The following is a 15,672-nucleotide window of genomic DNA, read 5'->3' on the forward strand; positions in this document are numbered from 1 at the left end:
GGGAAACCCATGTCCCACCATGTCCCCACCATGTCCTCACCCAGCCCGCAGCCTGTCACCACCCTGCCCCCACCATGGGCCATCAACACGTGGGACAAGATGTGAACTCGCCTCCTTCCTCTTTGGCCCAAGAGCCACCAGCAAGGGGACCGGATGCCCCGGCAGTGTGTGACAGCCAGCCCAGATGGCTGGGGACACTGCGATGGCCAGGAAGGTGGCACTGCTACTGTGGGGTGAGTGCCCTGGGCACAGGGCTGATGCCCCAGGGATGGGTCCTGGTGATGCAGAGAGCAGTGGGGAGAGGGCACAGGGGAGCTGTGGGGTCCCCTGAGGTCCCGAGTGTCAGCAAAGCCAGTCCGTGGGGGTGCACACTGGTGTGACTGGGGAAGGGGGGTGGCTGTGGGGACAGGAATGGGGAAAGAGAAATGGGAGGACTGAGGTGTGAGGAGAGGCATCATGGGGCTGGGGCAGCTGTGGGTACAGGGGACAGGGAAAAGGGGAAGCTCAGCAAGGGGCCGTGCAGACAGGTGCCATCAAAATGGAATCTTGGGCACAGGGCCATGGGGATGTGGCTGTGGGGACAGGGGACGTGGGGCTGTTGGGGGAACTTGTGCCAGCATGGTGGTGTCCCCATGGCCAGGGTGTCCACAGTGTCCCGATGTACTGCCCCAGCCCAGGGTGGCCAAATGTCTCCATCCACGAGACCTCTGTGCCACCAGGTTGTCCCTGCAGGGCCAGTGTGGGGACAGCCCCTACAACCTGTCTCCTGCTGATGCTGTCCCCATGGGGCCACCCCCACCCAGCCCCTCTCCCTTCTCCCTTCCAGCTCAGACCCTCAGCCTCGCTGGTGAGTCCTCAGGAGGATGCCATGTCCCTGCCCTGCTTTCCCCAGCTCTGGGCTGGCCCGGGCAGGCTGGTGTCCCCTGTCACCTGCAGGTGCCCAGACCACCCAGCTCCTCGTGGAGCCCCCCTGGACGCCAGCGGTGCTGTGGGACAAAGTGACACTGACCTGTCAGGGCTTGGGGCGCCCCGGTGCCACCACCTGGTACAAGGATGGGAGTCGTTGGTGGCAGAAGGGATCCAACCACCTCACTGTCACTGAGATTGGCACCTACAGATGTGACAGACCTGGCACTGGGCGCAGCCCCTCTGTGAGAGTCTTAAATGGTGAGGGGTAAGATGGGGATGGTGTTTCCCCTGAGGGCTCTGGGTGGCCCTGCACCCCTCAGTGCCCCCTGGGGCCCCCTGGTGTGACAGGACCCCCCTGTCCCACAGACTGGCTGGTGCTGCAGGTGCCAGTGAGGGTGCTGCTGGAGGGGGACACGGTGACACTGCGCTGCCGGGTCTGGAGGGACATGTCGGTCACTGGAGTTCTCTTCTACCATGAGGACAAAGAGCTGAGAGAGTCTCTCCATGGGACCGAGCTGTCCCTGTCCCCCCTGCAGCTGCATCACAGTGGCCGCTACCGGTGTGGGGGCTGGGTGGGCATCGGGAATTCACTGTGGAAGAAGTCAGAGCCGGTGACAGTGACAGTGCATGGTGAGCAGCCCCACAGCCACATCTGATACCCTGACACCCCACATCCAGCCCAACCTGCCCTGCGACCCCAATACTGAACAGCCCAAAACTCCCAAAGCCTCTCATCGGTAGACGCCAAATCACAGTCCCAACCTCCCCTACCTCCTTCCCAGAGCTCTTCTCGGTGCTGGTGCTGGAGCTGGAGGGTCCCCCGAGCCCACCGAGGGGTCCCCCCTGAATCTCAGCTGCCTCAGCACCCCCAGCCCCCTGCGGCCCCGAGCCCCCCTCCTGCACCTCTTCTACCGGGACGGGCAGTTGCTGGGGGGCCCGCAGGGGTCCCCGCAGCTCCTGCTGCCCGCCGTGGGGGTCTCCCACTCGGGCAGTTACAGCTGCGAGGTGCGCTCCGAGGGGGGGGCCGTGCGGAAGAGCAGCGCCCGGCTCCGCGTCACGGTGCGCAGTGAGTGCGGGGATGGGCACGGCAACCCCCACAGCCTCCCCGGGTACCCCAGCTCTGCCCGTGTCCCCCCAGCCCTCCCTGACACCTTTCCTGGCTCCCCTCATCCCTTCACAGGTCTCTCCCCAGATCACCCTTCCTTCCCCGGGTCTCCCCATTCTTCCCCAACATCCTCCTTGGGTCCGCTCAGCCCCACCTGGAGACCTTCATCCCTTCCCTGGTTCCTTCCTTCCCAATCCTTTCTCGGGTCCCATCCCGGGTCCCCCACCCCTGTCTGGGTACCCCTATCCCTCTCTGGCAACCTCCCCGGGTCCCCTCCCTCCCACTCAGAGTTCCCCCATGGTCCCCAGGTCCCCACATCACCGTCTGGTTCCCCACACTCCTCCCTGGAGTTCCCCCATCCCTCTCCATGTGTCTCTGCCCAGAATCCCCCATCCTCACTGGGGTCCCTTCCCAGGCTCCCCCCCATTTCTGCGCCCCCTCCTCCCTCCCTGGGGTCCTCCCACCCCTCTCTGACCCTCCCCGTGTCCCTCCCTGTCCCTGTATCCCTCCCTGTCCCCTGCTGTCCCCTGCTCTCCCCTGGTGTCCCCACTCCCTCACTGTCCCCATCTGTCCCCTTCTCACAGGGATGCCAGTATCAGGCGTGTCCTTGTCAGCACAGCCACCCAATGGACATGTGGTACTGGGTGACAGCCTGGTGCTGAGCTGTGCGGTGGCCGCAGGGACAGGTCCCCTGTCCTTCTCCTGGCACCGGGAGGGCTCAGGGGCACTGCTGGGCACTGGCCCCTGCCTGGAGCTGAGCCATGTTGGGGACAAGGACAGTGGCCACTACCAGTGCCGTGTCAGCGATGGGGACAGCACAGTTGAAAGTGACCCATTGATTGTCACCGTCCTGGGTGAGTGAGACCCTTGGGCTGGGGGAGATCCCACCCATGATATTGTCATCCCCCCCATCCCCTCCCCCCACACCATGTTCCAGCCCCTCCCCCACCCTCAGCCCCGTCTCTGTCCCCGCAGTGCCCGTGGCCAATGCCACCATCACTCCTGGCCCCCCGGCACACCAGGTGCGCGCAGGTGACCCCGTGACCCTGCGCTGCTCGGTGCAGGTGGGCTCAGCACCTGTCACCTTCACCTGGCTGCACGATGGGCAGGAGGTGGCCCAGGGACCCCTCCTGGAGCTTGTGGATGTCGATGTGGGACGTTCTGGCACCTACCAGTGCATGGCCACCAACCAGCTGGATGAGCACCGTGTGTTCTGGGCGCTCAGCCCAGAGCTGGCCCTGGAGGTGACACTGCAGGGACACTGGGGCACAGGTGGGGTCATATCGGGTCACTCTGGGGGTTCAGGACCCCTGAGGTTACAGGTGACCCAATGTGTCTCTATCTCTTTCCTGCAGTGGCCGCAGGGGTCAGTGGTTCCCTGTTGTTCCTGGTTCTGCTCCTGGGTGTCATCGTGGCCTGGCACCGGTGTCACCACCTGGGTGGGTGACAATGGGGTCATGGGGGTCCCTGGTAGCCGTAGGATTTGGGGGTCTATAGCCTGACTTGGGGTGGGACTGAGACCCCCAGTGACCTTGGCTGGGCTCCTGTAGGGTTTGGGGAGATGCTGAAGGGTCGTTCAGGGTTGCTGGGGATTCTTTCAGGGGTCGTGGAGGAGTTTGGAGGGCTTTGGTGTTTTGAGCCTGAGTTGGTTGGTGACACTGCGGGGGTTCATGAATTCTGGGGCCCTTCAGGGATACTCAGGGATCCCGGGGGGAAGTGAGGGTCCTGTCAGGGTTCAGGATTCCTGAGTGTGGTCATGGCCCTGGGACCCCACAGTCACCCCTGATCTTTCCTTTGCAGCCTCCAGGAAGCACCAGGAAATGTGAGTTGGGGGCTCCAGCCATGACCCCCCTATTACCCCCAGCCCCACAATTCTCCATCTCCTCCCACACACCCCCTTATCCCAGCAGGGTCCCCCCAGAGCCCCCAGCCCCTCCAGAGGAGGAGGAGGTGCTGTACAGCCATGTTGTGATCACCAAGCAGACGGGAAGTGAGTACAGGGTGGGAGGTGACGGTGACACGTCACCCACAGGTGTCACTCCCTACCTTGGTCCCCCCAAACTGGTGTCTCTTTCAGGGTCCCCCAGTGTCACCCCACCCCAGGACCCCCAGGTGACCTATGCAGAGCTGCCGAGATCCCATGGGCAACGGCGGGAATCCAGTGACATCTATGAGAATGTGCTGTGACAGTGGAGGACACTGGGGGGCATGGGGGGACACTGGGAGCACTGGGTGACACTGGGGGCACTGGAGATCCCCACCCATGGGCACCAACACCTCTGTGTGCTTCCCCTATAAACCAGGGGCTGCTGCCCTTCCCCTCCCAGTGTAAGCACAAAAGGCAGAGATGCCAAAGGGCTTAGAGAAGAACAATTTCCTGCAAACAGCAATGACAGAAGAGAAACAACAGCAACAGCAACAAGGTTCAGAATCAAAAGGGTCAGAAAATGAATGATTTCCAGAGAAAGCCCCCGATAAGGAACAAACCCCAGCCACTGCCCCCAGCACGATTCCCCCACCAGGAGGAACCTGGCAGGTGGACCTTCATTGCTTTGATGGCCAAAGCAGTCTTCCAGAGGCTCTGGATTCTCTTCTCCTCTGTCTCCAAACCCTCCTCTGCCGTGTTTCCCCACACTATGATGTCACCAAGGCACTGTGGGCGTTCCGGAGTTTCCCCCTGTCTCAGTTTGAAAGACAGGTGTCTGCTAAGAGAGGTTGAACCCTCCCTTAGGACAGAGAATGTAATTTCTCCTCCCTCTGAATTATTTTAATTTTGAAAATCAAGGGATTTCAGGCAAAGGTATGGGAAAAGGAATTACAGTTCTTTACTAGAATCTATAAACAAGCAGTAACAATAATGCCTGAAGGGTGCTGTGAGGCCATGGGAAACCCACGTTGGAGAAGTGCCTGAGAGGGGAATGTGTGTTTAAGATGTGTTTCACTTCTCATTTTTCAGCTCTGATTTGATGGTTGATAAATTCAATTTTCTTCCTTCTGCTGCAGGAAAGGGAAAGTGAGAGTGTTGGGGGCACAGCTGGACACTCCCATCCCCCACAGCCCCCCAACCCTCCCTGAACTCCCTTCGCCCCCTCCTTAGGGTCACCCAAACCTGATCCCTGCTCAGGAGCTCCCTGAGATCGCTGAGACAGGAATTCGGGCAGTGTGAAATTGAGGGGAAAAAAGGGAAGAAATGGAAATAAAGAGAGGAAAAAGCGCCTGGGTGGGGGAGGGGGCACAGAGCCAGAGACCCTCGGAATCCCCTGGGGTGACCCCCAGGCCATGAGGAGCCAGAGGGGGCTGTGCTGGGCCCTGAGTCACCCCAACATCTGAGGCACCCAGTGCAGGAGCTGTGACCCACATGCCCACCCAGCCACTGCCCATCCCTGGGACCCCCATTGCCCTGGGAACCCAACCATGGGAACCCCATTTCCTATGTCCCCCCAGCCTGGAACTGCCATTGCCCAGGGTCTCCATGGCCCAGGACCCCCATTGCCGAGGAGCCGCCTCCCCTTGATTCCATCCCCTGCACCCTCCCTTCCCCCAGGACCTTGATTCCCCCAGGACCTCCATCCCACTGGGAACACCATCTTTGGCTCTACACACCCCTTGTGTCCCCAGTCGTGGGAATCCGGTGTCCTGCCATGTCCCCAGCCTGTCCCACCATATCCCCGCCATGTCCCCGCCATGTCCCCATCCTGCCCCCAGCTTGTGGCCAGCCTGTCCCCACCAGGTGTCAAACACGCCTGAGTAAGAGATGTGACCTCGTTTCCTTCCTGTTTGGCCCAAGAGCCACCAACAGGGACAGGTGGCCCTGGCAGTGTGTCACAGCCAGCCTGGATGGCCGGGGACAGCGGGATGGCTGGGAAGGTGGCACTGCTGCTGTGGGGTGAGTGCCCTGGGCACAGGGGTGACAGCCCAGGGATGGCCCTGGTGAGGCAGAGAGCGGTGGGGAGGGGGCATAGGGGGGCTGTGGGATCTCTGAAGTCCCCAGTGCCTGCAGAGCCAGTTCTTGGGGGGGGAGACTGGTGTGACTGGGTTGTGAAGTGGCTGTGGGGACAGGAACAGGGGAACTGGAAAAGTGGAACAGGAACGTGGGGACAGGAATGTGGGGACAGGCAGCATGAGACTGGGGCAGCTGTGGGACAGGGCAAGGGGACAAGGGATGGAAGGGACAGGGACAAGAGGACAGGCACATGGGGTGGTGGGGACAAGAGCTTTGGGGCCTGGTAGCAGTGACCTGTGTCCCCATGTCCTGCATCAGCCTGGGGTGGCCACAGTGTCCCCATCCCTGAGACCTCTGTACCACTCTGGTGCCCTCACAGGGATAATTTGGGGACACCCCATGCCCTGGGTGTTGCTGTCCTGACCCAGCCCTGTCCTTTCTCCCTTCCAGCCCAGACCCTCAGCCTCACTGGTGAGTCCTCAAGGGATGCCATGTCCCCACCCTGTTCTCCCCAGCCACACACTGGTCCTGGCAGGCTGGTGTCCCCTGTCACCCGCAGGTGCTCAGACCACCCAGCTCCTCGTGGATCCCCCCTGGACACCAGCGGTGCTGTGGGACAGAGTGACACTGACCTGCCAGGGTTTGGGGACACCCAGTGGCACCACCTGGTACAAGGATGGACAGCGCTGGTGGCTGAATGTACCTGCCAGCTTCACTGTCTCCAAGAGTGGCACCTACGTGTGTGACAAACCCGGCACTGGGCACAGACCCTCCTTGAGGGTCTCAGACGGTGAGGGAGGTTTGTGTCCCCAGCCTGGCACCTGCGGGGACCCTGAGGGCTCTGGGTGAGCTCTGCTTCCTGGACCACCCCCTGGTGTGACCAGTTCCTGTGTCCTGCACATGGGGACATCCCAGAGCATCCCAATGTGAGAGGACTTCCCTCCTGGAATTGGGGACCCCTGGGGTGTTGGAGGTGACAGAGTGGGGGGTCCCGGATCCATTGGGACATGCTGGTGTGATGTGACCCCACTTATCCCCAGACTCGTTGGTGCTGCAGGTGCCAGCGCAGCCGCTGCTGGAGGGGGACACTGTGACACTGCGCTGCTGGGGCTGGGAGAACTGCCCTGTCACCTCGGTGTCCTTCTACCGTGAGGAGGAGGAACTGGGAAGGTCTGTCCATGGGACCGAACTGTCCCTGTCCCCCCTGCAGCTGAACCGCAGTGGCAGCTATCGCTGCAAGGGCTGGGTGAGCTTCGGAACATCACTGGTGTCAGAGTCAAAGCCAGTGACAGTGACAGTGACAGTGCACGGTGAGCACCACACAGCCACCACCCTGTTAGGCCCACAGCCTCTCCCGAGTGGCTTTGGGATCACCGTCGCCATCTCCCATCACCTCCTGGGGTCCTCCATCCTTCCCCGAAAGCCTTCCGGGTCGCCCAGACACAACTGGGGACACCCAGTCCGACTGGAGGTCCCCCCACTGTCCCCAGGTTGCACCACCCCTGTCTGCATCCCTCCACCCCTCTCTGGGGTCCCCTATATCCCTTTCCATGTCTCCCATCCCTGAATCTCCCACCACTCCCTTTCTCACCCACTCAGGTCTCCTCCACCCTCTCCTACATCTCCTCCCTCCCCTCCTCATGTCCCCATCACACCCATGTCCCCCCACAGGGATCCCAGTATCAGGGGTGTCCCTGTCAGAACAGCCCCCCCGGGGGACAGGTAGCACTGGGTGACAGCCTGGTGCTGAGCTGCACGGTGGCCACGGGAACAGGTCCCCTGTCCTTCTCCTGGCACCGGGAGGGCTCGGAGACACCGCTGGGCATTGGCCCCGCCTGGAGCTGAGCCATGTTGGGGACAATGATAGTGGCCACTACCAGTGCCGGATCAGCGACGGGGACAGCACGGTTGAAAGTGACCCATTGATTGTCACTGTCCTGGGTGACCAGGACCCTTGGGCTGGGGGTGACCCAAAACACGGCATCCCCCATCCCGCCCTCATTTCCCTCCATCTCCAGCCAAACCTGTTGCCAGCCCCTCCCCCACCCTCAGCCCCGTCTCTGTCCCCGCAGTGCCCGTGGCCAATGCCACCATCACCCCTGGCCCCCCGGCACTCCAGGTGCACACAGGTGACCCCGTGACCCTGCGCTGCTCGGTGCAGGTGGGCTCAGCACCTGTCACCTTCACCTGGCTGCACAATGGGCACGAGGTGGCCCAGGGTCCCCTCCTGGAGCTTGGGGACGTCGATGTGGGACATTCTGGCACCTACCAGTGCGTGGCCACCAACCAGCTGGATGAGCACCGTGTGTTCTGGGTACTCAGCCCAGAGCTGGCCCTGGAGGTGACACCGTGGGGACACTGGGGCACAGGTGTCACAGGTGGGGGTCACACAGGGTCACGGGGAGTGCAGGACCTTTGAGGTTCTTTGTGACCTCAATGTGCCCTTCTCTGTCCCCAGCAGTGGCTGCAGGGGTTGGTAGTTCCCTGTTGCTCCTGGTTGTGCTCCTGGCTGCCGTCCTGGGCTGGCGCTGGTGGCACCGCATGGGTGGGTGACACTGGAGGATGGTCAGGGTTGGGAAGCCCCCCAGACTGGGAGAGCGATGTGCAGCACCCACTGCCTCTTCCTTGGGTGGAGCTGAGCCCCCAGTGACCTTAGCTAAGCTCCTGTGGGGTTTGAGGTGGTGTTGGGATTTTGGTTTTTTTTCTGGGGTCCTGCGGGAATTGGGAGGGCTCCCCTTTCTGCCATATTTGGGAGCTCTGGGCGCTCAGGGGATCTTGAGCTTTGGGGTGGTTCAGGGGTTTTGGCGGTCATCAGGGATGCTTAGGAGTCCCGGGGGCAATCAAGGGTCCTGGAAGGTTTCAGTGGCCCCAGGGACCTCATTGTCAACCCCACTCCTCTTTCTTTTGCAGCCACCAGGAAGCCACAGGACAGGTGAGTGGGGGGCTGCAGTCCTGACCCCCTTTTATCACCACCCCCACAACGCCACAGCCACAGCCACCCCTTTATCCCCACAGGGTCCCCTCGGCCCCCCCGGAGGATAGGGAGGTGCTTTACACCCAGGTCGTGAGCACCGCGAGGGCAGAGGGTGAGTACGGGTGTTGGGGACAGGGACAGGGACAGGGACAGGGACAGGGACAGGGACAGGGACAGGGACATGTCACCCACGGGTGTCATCCGCCCCAATCACTGCCTCTCGCAGGGCCCCCCGTGCCACATCCCCCCAGGTGACCTATGCAGAGCTGCCGGGACCCCACGGGCGACAGCAGGACTCCGGTGACATCTACGACAATGCACTGTGACACTGGGGACACTGGAGGCACTGTGGACACTGGGGGCACTGGAGATCCCCTCCCCTGGGCACCCCTCGTGTGTGTCCCCTCCCCTGGCTCCTGTGGGACACAGGGGGTGGCCACCGGTGTGGAGGTCCCATGTGGGGTCTCTTTCCCCTCCCAGTGCTCCCAGTAACCCCAGAGGCTTTCCCATCCTCTTCCCATCTGCCGGCAGCTGGCCCTGTCCCATCCCCATGGCCACCAGGAACTGCCGGCAGCTGGCCCTGTCCCCTCCCCGCCCGTGGCCACCAGGAACTGCCGGCAGCTGGCCCTGTCCCCTCCCCCCCGTGGCCACCACCCCTCTGTCCCTCTGGGCCCCACGGATTTGGGAAAACCTGCGCGGGACCAGCGCAGCGTGACCCGAAATGGCCGGAGCTGGCGGGGGGTGCTGGGGACACCCCGAGGGACACGAGGGACACACCGGGGGACACGAGGGACACCCCGCAGCCCTGGAGAAGCCCCCAACTCAGGAGGGATGGGTGGGGAAAGGAGTTTTTCGGGTTTATTTTACTTCTCATTTTTGTTTTGATGGATAATAAATGCAATTATTTGCCCCAAAACAAGTCCGTTTTGCCCTTGATGGTGCTCAGGGATTGAGTCCTCCCCTCCCTAATCCCAACCCAGCCCCCCTCGGGGGGTCGCGGGCTGGGTGACTGGGGTAGTGGGCTGGCAGTGGGGACAGGAGAGAGGGGACAGAAAGGTGGGGACAGCAATGGGGGAGTGGGGAGGCACGATGGGGCTGGGGCAGCTGTGGGGACAGGCACAGGGACAAGGGAACAAGGGGACAAGGACCATCGGGATGGGATATGGGGACAGGTGCTGTGGGGCTGGTGGGGGGTGACCTGTGCCAGCACAGCGTGGCCGTGGCGTCCTCATGTCTGGAGTGTCCACAGTGTCCCCATGTCCTGCCTGAGCAGGGGGTGATGGTGGTGTCCCCGTCCCTGAGACATCCATGTGTCTTGGTTTGAAAGACAGGTGTCTGCCAAGAGAGGTTGAACCCTCCCTTAGGACAGAGAATGTGATTCTCCTCTCCGTCCGAATTATTTTAATTTTGAAAATCAAGGGCATTCAGGCAAAGGTATGGGAAAAGGAATATCAGTTCTTTACTAGTATCTATAAACAAGCAATAACAATAATAGCAACCACAACTAGAACCAGAAACCAATAGCAGATGACTTGTGAGCTGCCGAGCCTTTTCCCGTGTGGTGTAATCACAGTTGCAAGCAGCAGGGGCGCTGTTGAGCTCCCGGCTGGGCAGGGCAGGTGCGATGACTCCCGAGGGGCTGCAGGTGGCGCTGTGGCGTAGGGTCAGGTCAGCCTCACGCAGCTGGTAATGGTGGGCAGGCTGAAAAAACAGGCAGGGAAGCACGGAGCAGCAAAAAGCAGGGCGGCAGAGGGTAGGGGCTGGCTCTCTCCCGGCTAGCTAGTGAGGTAGCAAGGATTTCTGCAGTCACAGCAGACGCAGCGGTCTCGTGCGGCAGAGGGCGGGGGCAGGCGGCAGAGGCAGCCGGACTCTCCCGGCAGCTGCTGCGAGATAACGCGGCCCTGGGGAAACATGCACTTCCCAGTGGGAAAAAAAGGTTGAATCAAAGATCACTCAGCCGGGAGAAGAAAAAAACAGGGCACAGTTGGATTTCCTCTGGTCGCAGCCAAAAAGAAAAGAGCTGCCTCTCCTCTCAGCTTCTGAACCACGAGAGAGAGCATTCCAAGGGCCGGGTCTTCGCTTACCCTGCCCTGCCCAAGCAAACCATTTGTCTTTTTCAAAAGACTTGATGGCTCTAAACACCCAACTATTTGTTGCTTCGTAACAGTGATGGAGAAAAATTCCAGGCCTTCCCTAAACTCCGACACCATGTCACTCTGTCCTCACCTGGACAATTTGGGGACAATGCCACACTACACCTCCCGGGTGCCACTGTCCCCGTGGTGCCACCCTCACCCAGCCCTCTCCCTTCCAGCCCAGACCCTCAGCCTTGCTGGTGAGTCCTCAGGCAGATGGCATGTCCCCATCCCGCTGTCCCCAGCTCTGAGCTGGCCTTGGCAGGCTGGTGTCCCCTGTCACCCACAGGTGCTCAGACCACCCAGCTCCTCGTGGAACCCTCCTGGACACCAGCAGTGTTGTGGGACAGAGTGACACTGACCTGCCAGGCTCGGGGACATCTGGTGACACCACCTGGTACAAGGATTGGCATCTCTGGTGGCAGAATGCAGCTGACCAGTTGGTTGTCCCCAAGAGTGGCACCTACAGATGTTACACATCTCACACTGGGATCAGCCCCTCCGTGAGCGTCTGAAACGGTGAGGAGGATTTGTGTCCCCAGCCTGGCACCTGCGGGGACCCCGAGGGCTCTGGGTGAGCTCTGCTTCCTGGGTCACCTCCCTGGTGTGACCAGAGCCCGTCTCCTGCACATGGGGACATCCCAGAGCAGCCCAGGGTGAAGGGAGTTCCCTGCTGGAATTGGGGACCCCTGGGGTGTTGGAGGTGACACAGTAAGGGCTTCCCGGTGCCATCGGGACATCGCGGTGTGATGTGTCCCCACTTGTCCCCAGACTGGCCGGTGCTCCAGGTGCCAGTGCAGCCCCTACTGAGGGGGGACATGGTGACACTGCACTGCTGGGTCAGGGAGAACTCCCCTGTCACCTCGGTGTTCTTCTACCGTGAGGAAGAGGAAGTAGGGATGTCTATCCATGGGACTGAGCTGTCCCTGTCCCCCCTGCAGCTGCACCACAGTGGTCACTACCTCTGCAGAAGCTTGGTGAGCATCACGTCACCAGTGTCAGAGCAGTCGAAGCCGGTGACAGTGACGGTGCACGGTGAGCACCCCGAAACCCCGACAGCGCCACAGCTCGGCACCCCTACAGCCTGGCCCCAGCACACTTGGGACCATCATCTCCACTCCCATCTCCTCCCCAGAGCTCTTCCTGGTGCCGGTGCTGGAGCTGGAGGGTCCCCCTGAGCCCAACGAGGGATCCCCCCTGAATCTCAGCTGCCTCAGCACTCCCAGCCCCCTGCGGCCCCGAGCCCCCCTCCTGCACCTCTTCTACCGGGACGGGCAGTTGCTGGGTGGCCCGCAGGAGTCCTCACAGCTCCTGCTGCCCACTGTGGGAGTCTCCCACTCGGGCAGTTACAGCTGCGAGGTGCGCTCGGAGGGGGGGGCTGTGCGGAAGAGCAGCGCCCGGCTCCGCGTCACTGTGCGCAGTGAGTGCGGGGATGGGCACGGCAACCCCCACAGCCTCCCCGGGTCCCATATCAATGTCTCTGTGTCCCCATGTCTCACCAATAACCCTCATCCCTTCCCATGTTTTCACACCATTCTCTGCACTTCCTTTCCAATCTGCCTATTTACACCTCTCCCCCCAGTCACTCACTGCTGTCTCTCCATAGTCATCGGGTCCATGTACCTCTTCGTGGGTCCCTTTCTCCCTCACTGGGGTCGCCTCCACTCTTCTCCAATCTCCCTCCACTTCCTTCCACTCCCTGTGTTCCCCATCCCACCCGTGTCCCCCCACAGGGGTCACACTCTCTGGGGTGTCCCTGTTGGTGCAGACCCCTTGGGGAGAGGTGGCACTGAGTGACTGCCTAGTGTTGAGCTGTGCAGTGGCCAAAGGGACAGGTCCCCTGTCCTTCTCCCAGCACCGCTGCGCACTGGTCCCCGCCTGGAGCTGAGCCATGTTGGGGACAAGGACAGCGATCACTACCAGTGCCGAAATAGCCCCAGAGATAGTGTGGCTGATAGCTCTGCACTGAATGTCACTGTCTTGGGTGAGCGGGACCCTTGGGCTTGGGGTGACCCCAAACACGGCATCCCCAATTCCACCCATCCCACACCCATCCCCTCCCCCACGACATGTTCCATCCCCACCCCCACCCTCAGCCCCGTCTCTATCCCCGCAGTGCCCGTGGCCAATGCCACCATCACCCCTGGCCCCCCGGCACTCCAGGTGCGCGCAGGTGACCCCATGACGCTGTGCTGCTCGGTGCAGGTGGGCTCAGCACCTGTCACCTTCACCTGGCTGTACAACGGGAAGGAGGTGGCCCAAGGTCCCCTCCTGGACCTTGGGGACATTGATGTGGGACATACAGGCACCTACCAGTGCATGTCCACCAACCAGCTGGATGAGCACCGTGTGTTCCGGGCGCTCAGACCAGAGCTGGCCCTGGAGGTGACAGCAGAGAGACACTTGGGCACAAGTGAGGTCACATGGGGTTTCTGGTGTGAGCAGGACCCCTTGGGTGACAGGTGACCCCATTGTGTCATGTATCCCCTCTGTCTCTAGCAGTGGCTGTGAATGTCGGCAGGACCCTCCTGTTCCTGGTGCTGCTCCTGGCTGTCATTGGAGGCTGTCATTGGTGGCACAGCCCGGGTGTGTGAGTGGGACAGGGGTCCTGAAGGGCAATGGGAAGTCCCCAGTTTTGGGGGCCAATGGGCCAGTGATCAAAGCCCCTAGCTGGGTGGGGCTGAGCCCCCAGTGACCTAAGCTCGAGGTCCTGGCGAGCTTGGGGGATTTGGGCGGGTCCTTGTCCATTCCAGATAGGCCTTGATGAATACTTGGGTGGCACTGGGAGCTCCTGGGGTCTTTGGGGAGCTGTTTGTAGGACCGTGCAGGGATTTTGGGGGTTCTTCAGGGTTCCTGGGGAGTCCCCCTGCATGCCAAGCTTGCAGTTATGGAGGCTTTGGTGGTGCTTGGGGATCCTGGAGGGAATCTGGGGCACAGTGAGAGCTCAGGGGGGAACAGATGCCCTGAGGATCCCAAGATCACACCTAGCCCCCTTTTCCTTGCAGCCGCCAGGAAATCCCAGGACAGGTGAATTGGGGGCTCTGGCCATGACTCCCCTTTCCCCCTTCCCCAGACTGCCGCCCTGAGGGTTTTTGGGAAAAGCTCTTCCCTCATTCATTTGGTAAAAAATGGGGAAATGTTTCGATAATAGCTGCAGGTTTCCCCACCCATTTCTTCCTTAATGTGTTTACTCTTCACCTATTGTCCTGCTTTCCCCACCCCATGTGGTCCTGGCCACTCCCTCAGGTTTTTCCTATTGGTTCCTGTATGCTAACTCTGGCCAGGTCCTGGCCACTCTCTTGGGTTTTCCCTAGTTGTTCCTGTACCCTAACTCCACCCATGTACTGCCCCTGTGCCCAGAGATCATTGGCTATGTACTTTCCCTGCCCCCTCTGTTTCCCTAGAAAATTCCTCACCCTCCGCCATATTGTTTTCTATGCACATGTGGTCCATGCATGTGGATGTCTGTGCACATGGGTCTGTGCATGTGCGATCTTTGCCCATAAACATCTCTGCCTCTGGGAGAGCTTTGGCCTCTGGGGCATGATGCGAATAAACAATGGACACCATGTGTAGACCCTCCTCAACTCCTTTACCACCGCCGGTTGTGGAACAGCAGACAAAACCAGAGCTAGCCTTACGGCTCCCCGGCCGGGTAATGTGCAGTGAGCAGCCCTCGGAGGGAGAGCTTGGTGCACTGAGGCACTGACCTGGGCTGGGCAGAGACGCTCTCCGGTAAGATCTGCTATAACATCCTTTAAACCACAACACCACCCCAAACCCCTTTATCCCTGCAGGGCCCTCCTGGAGCCCCTGGCCCCCCCAAAGCAGGGGGAGGTGGTGAATATCGAGCAGTCAGAGGGTGAGTACAGGGGAGGGACCAGGGACATGTCACCCACAGGTGCCACCCCCTGCCTGGGTCTCCCCGGCCAGTGTCTCTTGCAGGACTCCCAGATGGGTTCCTTCCTTTGGGAACCACAAGTGACCAACACGGAGCTGCTGCAATCCCACAAGTGACTGTGAGGATTCAGTGACATCTACAAGAATGTGCCATTAAACTGGGGGGAGTGGGGGCACTGGGGGTCACTGGGGCTCCCCATCTGTGGCCACCCACCCCTGTGTTTTGCCCCCATGGGTGCCCAACCTAAATGGGGAGCTGATGACGAGTAGGGGGGACCCCATGTGGGACTGCACAGTGTGTCCAGTGCTGCCCATTCTCCCTCCCAGTGCCAGGGGGGCACAGGACCCGTTGCCCTGTTATTGGGACCAAAATACAAATTTTTGTCATCCTGGGAGAAATGGTTTTTATTTCTTCTGCTCTGTCTTGCTTTAGGAATGGGATTCTCCAATTTCAGGCTTCCCCAAAAAACCAGGGGCTGCTGCACCTCCCTCTTCAGTTGGAGGTACAAGAGGCTCAGTAGAAAAGTGGAAGCTCAGGGCAAAACCCTGTAATTAGGGGTGGCCATTCATTGCCTGCAGATGGTGAATTTTGGATTCTGCACGGGAGATGCAGGAGATACCTTGGTTAAAAAGACAGGTGTTTACCAAGCAAGGTGGGAACCCTTCTGGGATGGAAAATATGACCCCCTTCCCTCCAAATTACTAT

General features: G+C 60.8%; 2 protein-coding genes across 5 annotated transcripts in view; both read left to right on the forward strand.

Moving 5' to 3' along the window:
• The window catches only part of LOC146420279 (Fc receptor-like A), a 30,061-nt gene extending 15,048 nt beyond the window's left edge, over nt 1-15,013 (forward strand). Inside the window, exons 6-7 of one of the 2 annotated variants that reach the window (XM_085048431.1) lie at nt 14,072-14,093; nt 14,683-15,013. The gene's annotated coding sequence lies outside the window, so the exon portion shown is untranslated. The remainder of the gene's footprint in view (nt 1-14,071; nt 14,094-14,682) is intronic. The other variant, XM_085048432.1, reaches the window with a different exon arrangement.
• LOC146420280 (low affinity immunoglobulin gamma Fc region receptor III-like) lies at nt 155-7,696 on the forward strand. 3 transcript variants are annotated; one of them, XM_085048439.1, is made up of 6 exons: nt 155-233; nt 827-847; nt 937-1,167; nt 1,276-1,539; nt 2,990-3,286; nt 3,370-3,507. In XM_085048439.1, the coding sequence occupies exons 1-6, from the start codon at nt 185-187 to the stop codon at nt 3,459-3,461; spliced, it is 954 nt and encodes a 317-aa protein (XP_084904565.1). In that variant the 5' UTR covers nt 155-184; the 3' UTR covers nt 3,462-3,507. The 3 variants fall into 3 exon arrangements, 1 of the variants encoding a protein (XP_084904565.1); XR_014849217.1 differs by lacking the exons at nt 155-233; nt 2,990-3,286; nt 3,370-3,507 and adding an exon at nt 7,629-7,696 and having other exon boundaries at nt 389-847; nt 1,276-1,975; XR_014849218.1 differs by lacking the exons at nt 155-233; nt 2,990-3,286; nt 3,370-3,507 and adding an exon at nt 7,629-7,674 and having other exon boundaries at nt 389-847; nt 1,276-1,968.
• Nucleotides 15,014-15,672: the final 659 nt, after the last annotated feature.

Source organism: Lichenostomus cassidix, unplaced genomic scaffold (genome assembly GCF_008360975.1).
Source record: "Lichenostomus cassidix isolate B80296 unplaced genomic scaffold, HeHo_3.0 HiC_scaffold_739, whole genome shotgun sequence".
NCBI lineage: Eukaryota > Metazoa > Chordata > Aves > Passeriformes > Meliphagidae > Lichenostomus > Lichenostomus cassidix.